The sequence below is a fragment of the Hylobates moloch genome, unplaced genomic scaffold (assembly GCF_009828535.3).
Source record: "Hylobates moloch isolate HMO894 unplaced genomic scaffold, HMol_V3 SCAFFOLD_1, whole genome shotgun sequence".
In the NCBI taxonomy this organism is placed as follows: domain Eukaryota; kingdom Metazoa; phylum Chordata; class Mammalia; order Primates; family Hylobatidae; genus Hylobates; species Hylobates moloch.
This window is the reverse complement of record NW_026652276.1, coordinates 131,827,816-131,845,111: the sequence shown is the minus strand read 5'-3', so window position 1 is coordinate 131,845,111 and position 17,296 is coordinate 131,827,816. Positions and strand designations below refer to the sequence as shown.

The 17,296-nt window shown below is 41.1% G+C and overlaps 1 protein-coding gene across 6 annotated transcripts in view; it reads right to left on the bottom strand.

Moving 5' to 3' along the window:
• Window positions 1–17,296, bottom strand: part of ELMO1 (engulfment and cell motility 1) — a 594,699-nt gene that overhangs the window by 362,166 nt on the left and 215,237 nt on the right. For 4 of the 6 annotated variants that reach the window (XR_004370726.2, XM_032758304.2, XM_032758305.2 and 1 more), the window contains exons 9-13: window positions 12,555–12,706; window positions 10,283–10,361; window positions 5,406–5,450; window positions 4,340–4,390; window positions 1,039–1,161 (exon numbers count right to left, since the gene is read on the bottom strand). Coding sequence is in view for 5 of the 6 variants with exons in the window: in XM_032758304.2 (XP_032614195.1) it covers window positions 1,039–1,161; window positions 4,340–4,390; window positions 5,406–5,450; window positions 10,283–10,361; window positions 12,555–12,706 (450 nt within the window). In the remaining variant the exon portion in view is untranslated. The remainder of the gene's footprint in view (window positions 1–1,038; window positions 1,162–4,339; window positions 4,391–5,405; window positions 5,451–10,282; window positions 10,362–12,554; window positions 12,707–17,296) is intronic. The other 2 variants (XM_032758309.1, XM_032758310.2) reach the window with 1 other exon arrangement.

Genomic DNA, 17,296 nt, shown 5'->3' with positions numbered 1-17,296 from the left:
AAGATAAAAAGAGTTCTGGAGATAGATGGTGGTGATAGTTTCCTAACAATGTGAATGTACTTAATGCCACTAAACTGTACACTTAAGAATGGTTAAAATAGTAAACTTTCTGTTATACATATCCCACCACAATAAAATAAAATTTTAAAAGGGTTTCCAAGGAAAGAGCGTCATTCAATATTAAGAGGCATTGTTGTCTGTCACTAGAAGTGGTGAGATGACAGTCTCCTCTCCCTGGGATGACCACACCTTGCCAAAAACGTGGGGCACATTCACTGCCTCTCAAAGCCTCTCCATCATTCTTAACCGTATGGCCTTGCTCCATGAATGAAGTGCCGTGGCAGCTACACACTTCACATATGCAGTTCACATCTGCAACAGATCAGGCCCTCACGTGCCAATAATGAGTGTTTTCCTTTCCAAAGCTGCAGCGCTGTTTAAGTTGAAAATGTGCTACAGCAGGGCTCCCAGCTGTTTCCTCTCTACCCTCACACAGCAAAGGTCCCCAAAGCCTTCTGAATGGAGCTATAACCTTTCATGCACAACAAGAGACCTAGCAGAGAGTTACAGCCAACAGCCAACCGACAGAAATGCTGGCCCAGAAATCAGGTTTAATCTGGGACCCTGCTCTTGGCACTGATCCCTGGAGAATGAAAATTGCTACCTCAACCCCGCAGAATCAATGCCACATAGAGTCACCAAGAGGCCCTAGTTGTGTGGGAACTTGACTCCAAAGCTACTACCATTAAATGTTACTTGGGGCCAGGAGCTAAGGTCTGTGGTCATGTGACATCAAACTTTCTTATTCAATAAAGGCAGAACATGCATGTTTGGAGCCTAATGGAAGAATGCATTTGGTATATTTTCTGATCCTAGATTCACCTAATTTTGAAGCCATGCCCCTAAGTTCTGAGATGATAATAAAACGACATCATATCAAACTCTGAAACTCCCTAGTTTCAGGGTACCTCAAGAAAAGACTTTTAATGACACTTTCTGCCCTTCCTGTGCTTTGAATGCTGTCCAATGAGCACTCACCTGGTCCTGGGGGTCCATTTTGGTCATCATCCTGTCTTCCAGGAGGTTAAAGGTGAGCACTTGCAGAACATACAGCTGATGCGCCATCTCATTGTTGATGGCCCGCTGGGCTCGGATGACATGCTAGGGAAATGGTTCACAAATGAAATTTTTTAAAAAAGAAAGAAAAGGAAACAACTAGAATTAACCCTCAAGAAGGCTCTCACAGTCTCACTGGGAGGTACAAGGAATGGAGAAGGAAGGTGAGGGCACAGGGAATTTCAGAGCTTTCCTTTGAATTTCAGAGCCCAGTAAGGTTCCTGATCTTCAGGTCACAGTCCATGAAAAAACCTACTGTGGGCAGGAGGGAGTGGAAGGGGAAAAGTGCTGGAAAGGGACTGGTGATGGCAGCCATAAAAGTCAAGAGAAGATGTGCTTGAAATGGGGGTGTCTCCAAGACAACTGTGGATTTCTACAATGGAAGCATCTGCCACATGCAGCAGAAAAACCGATGGCGCATGCCCATAGTAAGCAATTTTGCCATTATCTTACCCTGGGACTGTCTCTGACAGGTGAGCCCACTTCAAAATGGGGAAAAGTTTTAGAAGGAACACACAAAAGCAAAATACCCATCAAATCTTAATCCACTGTGGGAGCTACACAAGGATGTCTACCATCAAAAGCAGAGAGCAAATGCTCGTGAATTACTTTACTCACTGTTAACAATTAAATGAAAGATAAAATGACTCTTCCCCATAGAAACAGAACTGAAAAGAGAACATACAAGGAGTGGCAGGACAGGAAGACTGGATAGGTCCACCCCCAATCCCCTCACCCCTGCCCAGAAATGGGACAGCTGTCACCAACTCAACATTCAGCATTTGGGACTAACATACAGCCTTTTCAACAGAGATTCCGGCTGTACATTAAAAATGCCAAACAATGGATTAATGTGGTGGAACAACCCATCAAATCAGTTATTTCAACTGTGCTAGCCCCAGTCACGCCATGCTATCTGAAAGACCAATTCTGTCGGCAATCTGTAGTTGCACCTGGGTAGACTGCTGCAAACCAACTTCTAAGTGGCCATTCAGTAAATGACAAAGCTACCCATTGTAGAGAAAAATGATCTTCCTCCAGGACTGGAGGAAGTCTAGGTCCTTAGAGTGCTGCCTGGGTGCCTCTCAACCTGACATCCACCTGCAATCCACAACATAGCTGTCAGTGCCATGCTGAAATAGCTAATTCAAGGAGGAGGGGTGGGAGAAGATTGAGGAATAGAAGAAAGAGGACAGGGAGGAATGAGAGAATACAAAGTCACTGAACCAAAATTATGGGAAGCAGGGAAGCTAGACAACAGGATGGTTAGGAGCAAATCAAACCCCTTATCCTCCAATCTTCAGAAGAGCATGTTAACTCATAGCACACACTTAGAATCCAAAGTGTATGGGTATCTCTTTTCTTAGCAACTCGAAAGTACTGCACTCCAAGTTCTTGCAAGAGAGCACCAGCCTCGAACTTCAGCCATCAACAACATCTCATACAAGAAGTCCCACTGAAGCAAACTGATTTTTGAGACAGGGTGACCACAGTCATTAATGCCACTCATATCTCAGGGCATTCTAACCCTGACTGCCACATCAAGGTAATATGAAGACACTGAGCTACACATTGATGCTGCTGCTTGTACACTTACTGAGAGCCAATATAAAGAAGGACAGTAATTATCAATATTTCTGCATTTCCAAAACCACAATTGGACCTAGAATGTATTAAGATGCTCTCCCAAGATTCATTTCAGAGTTCAGTTCCAGAGGGAAAAGGTTTATCTTTCCCGAAGAACTGGGGGACCTCTTTTTATCAAACAATGAAAATTACACTCATACGTTTCTTGTCATCCTTGACAGCCAGAAAGTTTAAAATCGAACTAACTTGGTCACAAATTGCAGGCATTACCACTGGCTTTGGGATCTAGAACATTTATTTTCAACATTAATTTTTGATGGCTTACTTGCATTGGTGGGGGAGGGAGGGGGGGATAGTGTGTGTATTAGACATTTGTTTCTGGTGTTGGGACATCTGGGACCTTGTTGACCCTGGACAGACTGCTCCTCCCAGGTCCAGCCAATTCCTAGAGATAATAAATGACTCCTTTCATATGCAAACGAATCAGTCCAGAGCCTTGGCACCCACCCCCCACTCCTCTACAAGCTCTGGCTCCTACTCTTAGGATCACTATTCTCCTGCCCTAACCACCCAGGGCCAGGTACCAGACAACTAGAGACAGCCCATAAACTCCAGGGTCCACTGAAATTATACAAACTAGCCAATCCTAAACCTGCTCAGCCAGCTTACCTGGTCTCATGTATCCCTTCCCTCAAAAACCACAGTAAGGGCTCTCGCCCAGATCTCCTTGGGCTTCCCCTGCCTCCTGACTCAGGAGCTTCCCCTGCCCCCACAATCCCCCAGTGGCATGGCATGCCCCCTCCTTTGGGGAACTATAATTAACAAACTTTTCAATGCCAGCCACCTCTTGATCTGTTGGCCTCACTACACTTGAATAATAATAAAACCTGCATTTGAGGACCAAGTGTTTTCAACTGTAAGCTTGCTGAACTGCTCTTTGGAATCACACAAACAGAAATTTTTCTTTTTCTTTCTTTTCCTCTTTTCCTTTTTTTTTTTCTTTTTTGTAAGCAGGGCAATCAATCAACCTGCTTTTTTCAAGTAGCTGGTAAGTCAAATAGCAGGTAAGGCCTCAGGAAATCTTGTTATTTGGTTTATTTCTAAACATTTGCAAGGTGACACTTAGGGCTTTTTTTTCCACCAAGGTTTACGGTCATCTTGCATCGCAGCGAATGAGTGGCTCCCATCTATATCTTTCCTTCCTCTCTCTTGCAAGGGGGTCCCCAAAACTGATGTTCAACATCTCAGGACTTCTCTTGGTACCTGATATGTTTACAGCTAGCTTCCTGATTAAAAGAGCAAAACGTCATCAGGGTGAATCTTTTAAGCCCTGATCTCCCTAACCTGCCCCACTGACAGAGCTATCCAACCCTTCCAGCCAGAATGCGTTCCCCCTTTCTCTCTCTCCAGAGCAGTTCCAGAAACCCCTCCCTCCAATTCAATGAGGCAATTCCTGTGGGAAAGCCTTTATTTATTCCAATTCCAAAAACTCACTTTTCCCTTCATTAGAGTTCCTACTGCTTCACCATAGAAGCAAGTCACAGAACAAACCACAGATTGAAGCCAAAAGAAGAGATTAACAAATGCACCAGGCCACTCCTCCCCCCCAAAGAGGTCACAGCGCATAGGTACTCACTGTTAAAATGATGGAACGCAGTTGCTTCTGAGCCAAAATATTCGCCATCTCCTGTGGAAGAAAAACACACCCACACAAAGGCTTAGGTTAGAAAGCTACATTTCGACATGGCCAAAAATGACTTTATCCTGGGGTGTGCTTCGTAACTGTATATCAGCAGTATTTCTTATGAAATAATGAACTCAGGCAGTAGTATTCAAATTATTTTTTGACTGTTTTACTTAGAATGTAAAAGCCATGTCCAAAAGCAAAGGAAAGACATCTGGCACCTGCAAACTTCTTTTCTTTAGGAATTTCTTCCTTCCAGAAAAAGGTGGGTGCTAAATAAAAACCAGGCACTCCAAACAAAACAATGGTTCTCTATTAGAAAGCCTCATCATCTTTTATTAGACTACGTATGTGCAGAAAGCTTTTATTAGCCAACACATGCCTGTAGCAAGGAGCTTCCAGTATCTTCTAAAAGTCATTTCATCTTAATCTGTGCAAAACCAAAGAGTGAGTAATACATATACCAGGCTACATACGTGATCTGAGTGGAGTTTAAGTGAAGGGCAAATATCTGGGTGATGCAAAGCTCTAGAGTCTACACTCACTGAGCTCTGCAAGGCCTGATTTCTGCAGGTTGTTTCGTGCCTTGGCATCTCCTGACTGGCATGGAGGATTCAAGGGTGATTTTATTAAAGGAAATGATGCACAGACTCCCTTTATAAATATTGACAAGTAGAAACTAAGGGAAAATAATATATCAAGCATAGTCTTGGAGCACTTGGAGCCTTTTAAAGTAAAAATACTGCTCATATTCAGGAAGACACTTGACTGTTGTTTTGTGGTAGGGGGTGTTTTTGGTGTTGCTACTCTTACTGAGTAGAGAAGAAACTAAGCCACGGTTTAAAAACAGAACCATGATTTCTACCAAGGTTAAAACAAATTTGCAGAAAGCAAAGAGAACCAAGAACATGGGGGGTGGGGGAGATTTCTGAGCGGGGCATACAAGCAGGGGTGGACAGGAGCAGCACGGGAGAGCAGGGCCCACTTTACGCTAACAAAGGGAACGTGGGTGACTTACAGTCAGAGGACAATCAAGGATGTCAACATTGCTCTCTACATCAACCTAACAGCGTCATCGCCACCATAGAAAGGAAAGCAAGCAGGAGAGAAGAAGGGATGGAAATTCAGAGGACTCTGTTAGAGGTTGACCACTGTATTTGAACACCCCTGCTGACCCACTGCATTGAAAAGTGCTTAAATACTGTAAGGTGACTCAAAAAAGCTAGATGACACTCAAGTCAAAATCCAATACTAGGTCTTATGCCCTTGAAAACAAGAAAGCAGGAGCAATGATGCACTGAGAAACAAGTCAAATGGTAACCCAGAAGGAACCTTCCCTTCCACTAGGCATAGAAAGCAGGGCTTTCTTGCTGATCTTCATAGAAAGGCCCACTGGTGGTGGTTTTTTTGTTTCTCCTAGACCAGATGACAAATAAAAGCCTCAAAGGATCCTATAGCTGTTTTAATTTCTTTCCTTTAAAAAGATGAAATTATTGCTCATAAATAAAAATGGAAAAGAATATTTCTGTTCCTATGTTTGTCTGTAAGTTTATAAAATTTAAAGTTAGAAGGGACAATGTATGTCCAACCTCTACTAAAGAAATCATTGTAATTATCTGGTTACAATATTCATTGTCTGCATAAGACTGTGGGTCCCTCGTGAGCAGAAACTGTCTTTTTCTTTTTTTGTATTCCAAGCCCGAAGTACAATGTCTGACACCGAGAAGACAATAAATGTTTGATAAAATAACAAATATTTTATACTGTCCTCCTAAGGAACAGCAGCTTGGTCAAAGAGAAAACAGAAATATCCATGCCTCCATTTTTTGGTCTAATGGTAAGGAATTATTGGAGTAAATGTGAGAATCCATGGGGAATATTTTATAGCATTAAAATTATGTAAAAGTATAGATAGCTACAAATATAAATCCAGATATACTGACATGGAAAGATGTCCCGAAAATATCATTTAGTTTTAAAAGAAGTTTAGAAAAACTACAATGGATGTAGTATGCTCACATTTGGTGGGGAAAAAAATGATGTATTAGGAGAATATTTGCACAGAACAAACAGGGAAGTAACACCATGAAAGTCACAACAGTTGTAAATAATTGCAGTGGTTCTGCCTCTGGGAATATAATTACAGGAATCTTTCAAACTTCTTCCTTTTGAGTCAGTATTTTCTGATTTTTCTACCAAATCTTTTAACTAACAAGTTTTTTTAAATAGTGCTTATCAAAAGTATAAGTATTTGTAGAGAAATTTGGAAGGGATCTCACTAACATATTTGCCATTGAAATAGTGAACTGAATAATGGTAAAAGTTGTAAGCAAAAGGATCCATTTGCCCACCTAACAGCAACCTCCTCCCCAACAAAACTAGCCCAGCCCTTCCCTCCATTTGTGCCAGGAAACAGAGAATCTCCGACATCCCAGAGGCATGGGAAAACAAGGCCTCGACCCCTGGGGGAACCCTAGAAGGGAAGGGAGTTCCCAGAGGAGGAAGCTCTGCACAGCACAGGCCTCTCTCAGTAAGGCCTACCTCATAGATGTAAAGGAAAAAACAGCACAGTTCCTTCTGACCGTGGTGGCATTTTTTTCAGTAACAGCAGAAATAAGGTGTAAGTGTTTAAAAGCATTCCAAATTCAAAGAAACCCCAGATAATGGAGTCCTGTGAATGTGCCTGGCCCCAAGTCAAAAAAAGAAGACGAAATTTTAAAAAAGTATTTGACTGAAGTGGAATCAGGCTACTCCAAACAAAGCAATGGTTCTAAGGCTTTAAACAGATAAAACAAAAAACAAACAAAAAATAGTGTTCCTGCAAATCCAGTAAATACATGTTTAGATTATATTTCAATCTAACTGGAGTGAGAAAATGGGCTTGGTGTTATCCAGGCTTCGGGGAGTTGTTTACTTGGCAAATACAGGAGAATTCTGTGAGTGACATCTCTGACAGGCGTTGGATGAGATGCTTTGCAGGTAAAAGCAGGGATAAGGTTGAGACTCGAACTCTGATTCTTACCCGCTCAGTAACCTGGTCAAGTTCTTTACTCCCTTTGAGTCTCAATTTCCTTACTTATAAAACAGAAATAATGTGGCTTTCTCTAAATACGAGAATAAAACGAAATAATGTAATATAAAACACTGAGCACTGCCTGACACATGCCAGACTCTCAATAATATTATCATTGATGGCTGACTTTGGTCAATTTTCCTGTTTGCCAAAAATTCAGAACTTAATTTTTCAGAACATATGCCAATAACAATGCCAACGTCAAATTCAGACCAGCTGAAACTTTATTTTACTTAGAACATAGAGCCCAGACTAAGGTATACATGCTCAGCTGTTAATATAAATCCACAGCAACCCACATGATATCACCAGTTTGCTCAGTCTTCTGCTTTACAGGCCTCTACTGACCTTCAGAAAATAATATCCAACAAACTTTTCTTCATTATGAATCTGAAATCCCTTTTTAGAGCTATCTCGCTACTCAGTGAAATTTTTTTAAATTTAAAAATCATGATACTCCCTTTCTTTTGATGAACAACATTCTTAATTTCAAGAGTTTATAGTTTATGAAGTCCACATCACTTTTCCATGGGCAAGTAAATTAAATACCTTGTAGCTATTTTTAGAGCTTGATTGAATGAGTCATATAATACTTCATAAATTTCTGCTGAATTATATACAGTCTTTCTTAGTTGGAATCTTTTCTTAAATGGTTTAAGTTTATTAGACTACTCTTTGTCATGGTTTATTACTCTTTGTGGTGGTTTATTAGAATAATATATAGCCAAACTGTTTCCCGTCAGTCTTATGTTGCATAGTTTTCAAAGAAAGACTTGATTCACAAAATCCAAACCTAATCTTATATCGACATTCCATTATATTACCATTATTATCAATGTCCTAAAGTTAGTACAGATTGACACCTGATTCCCTATTTGTCCATGGTCATGAGAGTCCAATTTAACAAATGAACAGTAGTGTTTGGTATAAAATAAGATGCAGTAAGCATTTTACTCATGTCTAGATTCAGAGATCCAAGTGAAATAGGCTTTTGAGTGGGCATGAACTTTCACCTCCTCTAATCCATCCCTTCTTTAGATGGAGAAAGGAAACTTCCAAGAGTTGAGATCAGAATGCAACCTTCCTGACCCCACACGCTACACTCAGCTACCACGTGGCTGGGCCAGAAGTCCCCGGTCTGGCCAACAGAAGGACACAGTTCCTCCAATGCCCAAGTCAAGTGTGTGTATGTACACAGTGAGAGCTTCCAGACAACTTCCGGGCTGCTTGGGAGTTATGATGAGTTCGGTATTTAGACTAAAATATCACAGAAGCAGCCCTATCCATGATTTCACCTCAGATCTGCAAAGCCACTCCTAAAAATCCAGCCAGGGTAACAGTGCCCCCAGCACAGGCTTGTGGAGGGCAGGCACCTCCACCTGGCTCCAGCGAACACCAAATCAAAAGTCCAGGAAACTGTAAAGTGACACCACTCCTTGTGCAAACACAGCCCCCTGGGGATGAAGAAGAAATTCTAAATGGAAAACAAACCAGAACGCCTCATGTTTAGTCGCTGAGGTTTAAAATCCTTGGCAACGAAAAAGTAAAATAAAATCCAAAAATTCTTGTCATAGCACTCAGTAGCAGGTTCGCTTTCTAATTTCTTCTAAGCAAACTCACTGGCAACTGCCATCAAGCTCCCCAAGTGGGTTAAAGAGCTCGTATTTCCACCCACTTTTTTAAGGAAGGAAATTGTGACCAGGGTAACATGTTACATGACATGTTGATTGAAAAAAACATGAATGGATTTTGAGGTGTAACCTAAATTCCAAGACAAAGCAAAATTCCACTTCTTCACATCCCCTCTGTAATGCTCCTTTCCTTCGTGAAGAAGGAAATAAAGGATCTACAGACAAAGGACACCATCAGAGGAAAGGTTCCATGTATGTACATTAAGGGGTTCCTTCCTCTTTTTTTTAAGACAACAGTCTCGCTCTGTCGCCCAAGCTGGAGTGCAGCCGTGTGATGTCAGCTCACTGCAACCTCTGCCTCCTGGGTTGGTTCAAGTGATTCTCCTGCCTCAGCCTCCCGAGTAGCTGGGATTACAGGCATGCACTATCATGCCCGACTAATTTTTGTATATTTAGTAGAGATGGGGTTTTGCCATATTGACAAGGCTAGTCTCAGCTTCCTGACCTCAAGTGATCTGCCTACCTTGGCTTCCCAAAGGGCTGGGACTACAGGTGTGAGCCACCATGCCAGCTCTTTTTATACAGGAGAGGAAACAGATGGCTCCAATTTCCCAGCCACATCCACACACAGAAATAAGTGATCTTACCAAGCAAGGAGCCCCTCTGACATATGAATGCAGTTATCTCCACAAGGAGCAGACATCTGCATATTATCCCTCCTGTCCTCTCACCTTCCATCACCTCCCTCCTTGGGAAAAACATGGCACCCCTCAGGGTCTCCATTTCCTGATACAGAAAATGAGAACAGCACTTCCCTCACCCTAGTGAGCATCCCATGAAATGACAGAAGGTCGCGGGGGCTCCTAACTCTGCTTCCACCACAGCAGCGTTTTCATCTTTTTACATCTGGGCTTCCAGGTTGGATTTCAATTCATGAAAAGGCTCTACTGCTGGAATACTCCTAGCATCCCTCATCAGTCAACGCTTACCCATCTCTACCCACTTGCCCCTGGATTTGGGAAGGACCCCAGCGGGCCAGCCGTGCAGTGGAACATAGCTGCTCTGGAGAGTCCATCTGCGGCCAGGACAGCAGAGTGACCCAATGAGTCCCCGAATGGAAGGAGAGGGCGTTCTCTGCACACAAAGTTCCTAGCCCTGACATAGCCATAAGAGTAAAGAAATGCAACTTACCTGCCTCCTCTCATCGGGAGCCTTCAGGAAAAGTGCATTAATCACTGCAATTGTATAGGTTTGGATTTCTTGATCTGACCTGTAAAGATGGAGAACAATTCAGAAAATCAGAACACAGTCAGAAGAGGCTAGCCCTGGGTCAAACCATGAAAAGCTCAAAATCAGCCCCCTCTCCCAAAAAAAGTGAGAGAGAAAGGCAGGGCCTAGAAAATGCATTTAGCACTGAGAATGCATTTCAAACATCACAAGGTGGTAAATATACAATTACTATTACTAGCTGACAGTACACTGGTCAGTGCAGAATGCCCAGAAATATAGGCAGCCTTCTCTCTTATTCAGATTAAAGGCATAAACCTAGGGGATGTTGTAATTGATGTACTACTAGTAATAGCTGTATGTATGTATGTATGTATGTATGTATGTATGTATGTGTATGTATGTATGTGTGTTTGTATGTATGTGTAATTTTCTGTCTGATACATGAAATATATTAGGGAGTAGTTTCAGATGTCTCCACATTCTTGGGCTAATTGGATGGCTCTATTATATATTCTAAAAATCTATTTCCAAATATAAACATTTTAATTACAAAAAGAACAGGTGTTTGTTTATAAATCTGATTTTCTGGAAAGGAACCAGAAATAATAAATGAAACAAAGCTCTAATGTAAGGCATGTGGTAAACAGTAAATAAGGAGGACTCAAGGCATAAACAAAGAGTGACTTATGAGCTACATTTAAGAATAACTTATCAGGCCAGTGAGAGAGAGGTGTAGCTTAGAACTAGGCCAGGATAGGGTGCAAAGCCCAGTTTATCACAGGCTAGCTGAGACCTTGGACAAGTTCATGGGTATCCTCCAAGGCACAGTTACCTCATCTACAACATGGGGTTAGACCCACTTATTTCATGGGATTGCTGTGAAGATAAAATAAGATTATGCATGTAAAATCCTTAGCACAGTACTTGGAGAATAATAAACTCTCCACTTTGGTAATGAGCTTTGGGATGAAGATGTGTGCCTTTGAGATTCCCAGAAAAGACACGGTATATAAATTAATACAATTCACACTCAAAGGAAATGTGAAACTGGTCTTATTTCTAGAGAAGCTACCCTACATTACCATCATTTTGAAGAATTATGATTCTGAGGCCACAATCACTGAGGCCACCACAATCCTCAGCTTCTGTGACTTAAATTTTAAATATTGGTCATCCTCCCACCTCCAAATGAAAATAATATCTAATATAATCTGCTTTGGTAGTTTATATTATAAACACAACAGTTAACATTTCAGAGAACCATTCCCACCCTGCACCACCAACCCAAATGGGCCAGTCGGGTTTCCCCTTGAGAATTTGTAATTGTGACCTAACGGACCAGGGGCAAGAGTTAGGGGGAGTTGGGTCACTGTAGTGCCAACCAAAATGCTAGAGAAAAGGCCATCCGCTGAGGACTCCAGGGAAGCTATGGTTTCTCTCCTTCTCAAGGCTACTTATGTCATTTCTGGATTCTACAAGGTACCCCAGTATTGTTCCAATAACCTCCTTTCCTGTGTAAGCAAGCTCACAATGTTTATTATCACTGCAACCCAGAATACTTTAATTTCTAAAGTAGCACTGTACAATAGAGTCCTTCTCAGGTTGGTATCATCAGAGACAACCTTCCTAGTTACCTAAGGGAGGAAAGAAGGGGAAAAATGTCTCAAAGACTACAGGCTGCAGGGGAAGCTATCTTACTTCCATTTTATAGCTCAAGCCACTAGAAAAAATCCTGTATTTTGTTATAAAATACAAAAGAAGAAGCTCACTAGAATCACCTTGAGCATAACTAAGAAAGAAGGCTGCCTTTAAAAATTCCTAGTAAAAATGCATAACATTACATTTCTAATTAACTATGAAAATACTCATTATATCACAGAAAACATTAACTTACATGGTTTAAGAAAGAGAACTTAGAGAACAAATCATCCTGTTTTATCTTCTTAAAACTCTGCCAATATCTACCAATATCCATTAAAATTGAGAGCTTACCAAGGGCCAGGCATGGGGACAGGCAATGCCAAGAACCAGCTTGGAGTTCAGTGAGGGACAGGGGCCAAGGGAAAGTAACCATGCCATTCCAGTGTGACACGTGGTTTGGTTATATGCCAAATTGAGATTCTTTCTCGGTACATTTAACCAAACTATAACAACATAAAACGTTTCCCAGTGCATTACCGTGGGCCATCTTCCTGAAGCATTTCTCCTCCCCAGAGCATCTTGGCATGCTTACCCTTGCAGGTGTGGAATGAGCTGGCCGATGGTGATCTCCTGCGCCACTTTCTGGTAGAGGTCATGGCTATTGAGCACCATCGACTCCAAAATGGCCAAGGACCGCTGCAGGATCGAGATGTCTATGGCTGACTTGTTCACAAAACTTGCTATCTGAAAATCCAAGTGGGACACAATTGACTGCTCGTGGTAAGTAGAGCAGAGATGTGGAGAAGGGAACAAATGAATCAAATCAGGAACTCATTTAAGAAACACCAGGCACTGAGGATGACCTGGAATTACAGCAAAATAGCAAAAAATCCATCGAACCAGGGATTGTTCATGATATCATTACAAAGCATGATTTATCTCATCTCTACAATTCACTGATAAGCAAATGTTTTAAAAAAGACACACCTCGAAAGATTATTCTTTCTGTATTTCCTAGGATTATTCTCCCGAGTTTCATCTTTTAGGGGCAGACAATTTCAACACATATATTGTAAGGATGCCTGTGTTTCTCTGGGACGGTAATTTCAACATATATTAATTGCCATTCCTCTTGCATTCCCAGGCTACTCCTTCATCTAAACCATCCATGGCTTTTATATGCTTATCATGTTCTTGTTGCATTCTTAGGGGACTCGCACAAATCTCACTTGTCAACACAATTCAACTGGCAACTTCTCAGTCACTGGCCACTCTCTTAAACGAAAAACTCGTTACCCCTTTCTTCCGATTTCTGATGGTTAAAATAAGTTCTTTTCATCTCTCCCAAATTTAGCAAACAGGAAATCATTTAAGTGAGCAGTACTAAAAGTTAAAATACTAGTTTAAGCTCCAAAATAGATTCTCTAAGGAATTAATCACTAAATCCCCAAACATAATAAATCACAATGTGAGCGGAAAATAAAATAGAGGTTAGAATAATGGATCGCAGTAATCCAAACACATGGGTACCATAAAGGTTTTATTTTAGAGGCCTCATTAAAAGTTATTACTGTCTGCTGACAGCTCACAATAAAAAGCCATTATTGTATCAGCATAATGACTGCTTTCTTAAAAGCTAAATAACTTGGTTCCACAACAAGTAAACACTTGCTGCTTCCCCCTGTCAACACTAATTTCTCCCTTTTTTGCTGCCCCAGAGACCACTTGCCTCATCTCCTGTCCACCCTTGCACATGATAAATGCACAGCGCACCATGGCAGTTCCCAGATACCATCGGAATTGTCCCTAGCCCGCTGATTTCCAGGTGAAAAGAGGGGTGGGAGACGCAGATACCAACACTCTGCCTACCCCAGCTACATCTGGATCTCAGGGGTGGGAAATAATGTGAAGAAGTGTGGTGACATTATGATTTCACGTTCCGAAAAGCTATTATTTTAAAATACAAACTTCAGGAAGAGTATGGAAATTTTAAGGTTCTCAAAAGACTGCTTCAGCTCTTCTCATGGCTAGGAAACTTCTCCAACACGTTTACTATCCTTGGCAAGCCCATGACTTACTCCTCGCAGTCTGCTCCAATCCACCAAATCTACCACGCTAAGGCCACCCTTCTTTCCCTAGGGCCATCTTTCTCTGACAAAAATCCAATTACTGTCACACTGTGTTCTGGGTTTAATACTTAACTTAGACATCTTCTAAACAGAGGATAAATTCTCTGACTCCTCCCCAACCCCATCAAACCATGTTTCACGCTCTCGGCATAATTCTTGGCACTGGTATTAGGAAACTGAAGAACTCATAAAGAAATTCATTGACAATACTTCAGATTTTCTTGCAACTAATTTTCTCCTCATTCCCGGCTCCCCTGCTTGTCTCTATTTATTAAATTTGGATGTGCCTGAAGGATGCATGGAGGCTTCTGCCTGAGAAGCTCTTGCTGACATTGTCAAGCACCCTCCACCTCCATCTTTATCCACTTTTTTCATTCAGCCAGTATTTACTCATCATTAATTGATCCATTTCAGTAACAGGCATTGCTTGCGTGCTATGTAACAGGCTTGTCCTGTCCCACAGAGCTGGAAATACAAAGATGAAAATAACAAACAAACTTCAAGGACCTTACAGTCTAGTATGGACAGATAAAAAGGCATTTACAATGAAGTACACTGCGGGCCTATTCTTGGCATCCAAAAGGATGCCACCATTTGGATATTCCAAAAAAGCCAAAAATTAAAAAGGGAGATTATCAATCTCATTGTCTTCGTTCTCGTCTCTTCCCAATTATCACTCTTTTCTAAGAATCCATAATCATTAATGATTCATATTTCCAGCTGCCTATTTTATATCCCTATGATACATCTGACATGTCTCCGTTTTGATACAGAGTATATACAAATAACACTGGCCCAGTGGTCTAACTCATTGCTGGGTTACTAAAACACAATCTTCTGCTGTTTCTTTTATGTTCAAGTTTTCCATCAAATGGAAATTTACCCCCTGAATTAGTCCCCTACTTCCACAAATATCCTTTTTATAATATTTCCTTTCTTGAAATATTCAATCAGAACTCTCAGTGTTTTCTTCTTCTTTTTTTTATTTTTTGAGACGGAATCTTGCTCTGTTGCCCAGGCTAGAGTGCAGTGGTGTGATCTCAGTTCACTGCAATCTCCACCTCTCCAGTTCAAGCAATTCTCCTGCCTCAGCCTCTTAAGTAGCTGGGATTACAGGCATGCACCACCACGCCAAGCTAATTTTTGTATTTTTAGTAGAGACGGCATTTCACCAGATTGGCCAGGCTGACATCGAACTACTGACCTCAAGTGATCCACCCGCCTCGGCCTCCCAAAGTGCTGGGATTACAGGCATGAGCCACGGCACCCAGCCTACATTCGGTGTTTTCTGATACGAAGTATACCTTCTCATAATGGGTTTTAAAGTTCTCTATAAATCATTAACTCTTCCCTGCTCCCAGTGGGTTTGCTCAATGGTGGTAAAAATAATTTGCTGTCTTTGCTTTAATTCAGGCATATTTATATCCCACACACATATTCCATTTCCATTCATTATTTTTCTCCTAAGAAATGAATCCCTTGCTTTCATGAAAGTATTCTTTAAAATTCATGTTTCTAGTAATTCATCTCTTCCTTGACATAAAGAACCTAATAATTTCAGCAATCCTAAAGCATGTTACATAATAAGCATTTTGTGTAACACACCTGGGGCACTCAATGCATTAGAGTTCTATGTACAAGTCTGAAGTAGATGCTAATAGTTTTCTGAAACTTAACTTCTTTTGTTTTATTTGTCACTGGTTTTAGCCAGATATTCAAATGATCTAATACTTTCACTTAATGAGTATTAATAACCAATGCATCAGGGCTGATCCAAGTGAATGTAATAACTGTCGTCCTCCAGGGAACTTGAGACCAACTCCTTATAACTGAATGTATAAATTAGTTAATGGACAAATGTCTCTATGTCCAGTTTGAAAACTATAGATCTTCGTATAGCTAGAGAAGGTTATTCATGCCTATTTAAATTTGCATTTCCTTTATCCCACAAAAGAATAATAATGATTCCCTCTGCCTTTCAATTATCCCAGCTCCATTACTGTACTTCTGGGTGACACAAGTGAGCCAACCCAAGCCAGCCACAGTACAGCTTCTTGAAAGTAGGTCTGTAACATAAGGAAGAAGTAAGAGGAGTTAGCAGTAATTAATTATACACACTAGCTCCTTGTACTGCTCATTCATTTAAAAATCTTAGCTAAATAAGAGAAATACTTATGTAACTTTAAAGAAACTAAGGGTCATTACAATGCATGAATCAATGATCCAATAAATACTTCTTAGAATCACTTAGAATGAGATCTTAAAATTCTCTTATGTTATCAAAACCTCAAAGAACCATGGAGGGCCAGGCACAGTGGCTCACGCCTCTAATCCCAGAACTTTGGGAGGCTGAGGTGGGTGGATCACAAGGTCAGGAGATCGAGACCATCCTGGCTAACATGGTGAAACCCCGTCTCTACTAAAAATACAAAAAATTAGCTGAGTGTGGTGGCGGGTTCCTGTAGTCCCAGCTACTTGGGAGGCTGAGGCAGGAGAATCGCGTGAACGCAGGAGGCAGAGGCTGCAGTGAGCCAAGATCACGCCACTACACTCCAGCCTGGGTGATGGAGCGAGACTCTGTCTCAAAAACAAACCAAAAAAAAAAACCGGCCATGGAGAACATGAAGCTCCACTCCTGTATTTAAAATTATCTAGGTAGAGGCCTGTAAATCTCTCAAATTTTTAAGAGGCAAAAATTATCAGGTCTCTAAAGCAAAATGGTGGGATGTTTGTCCAGGCGCTGAAAACATTTGCAGGGTGAGCCAGGTTCTCCTGCACAGCTAAGGTTTCAAGAGCATTTATATGAAACTTTCCTTCCAAAAGAAGGCACTGATGTTATACTTGGCTAGGGAAAAACCAACTATGTCATATCATCTAAAGTTTTTTTTCTTTTCTTTCTACTCCATATTTTCTTACTCTCTCCCTAAGTAGCTGGGTCTTTAAAAAGCAACAACATTATATATTGGTATCAAGGAATTCCAAGTTTCAGAGCTGTTTATGAAATGATGCTATTTATTGCAGCCAAAATTTGTAAACCAGAATCTAGATTCACACATAACAAAACAGATAAAGTAATAGAGAAGGAGACAGAGGCTGGCAGGGAAAAAAAATATTTCTCCAAAGTGGTATGAATTTGGCATTAATAGGAAGCCAACTCTAGACCACAGAGATAGGCATCTTTTGTCAGCCTATTTCCCAGTCGATT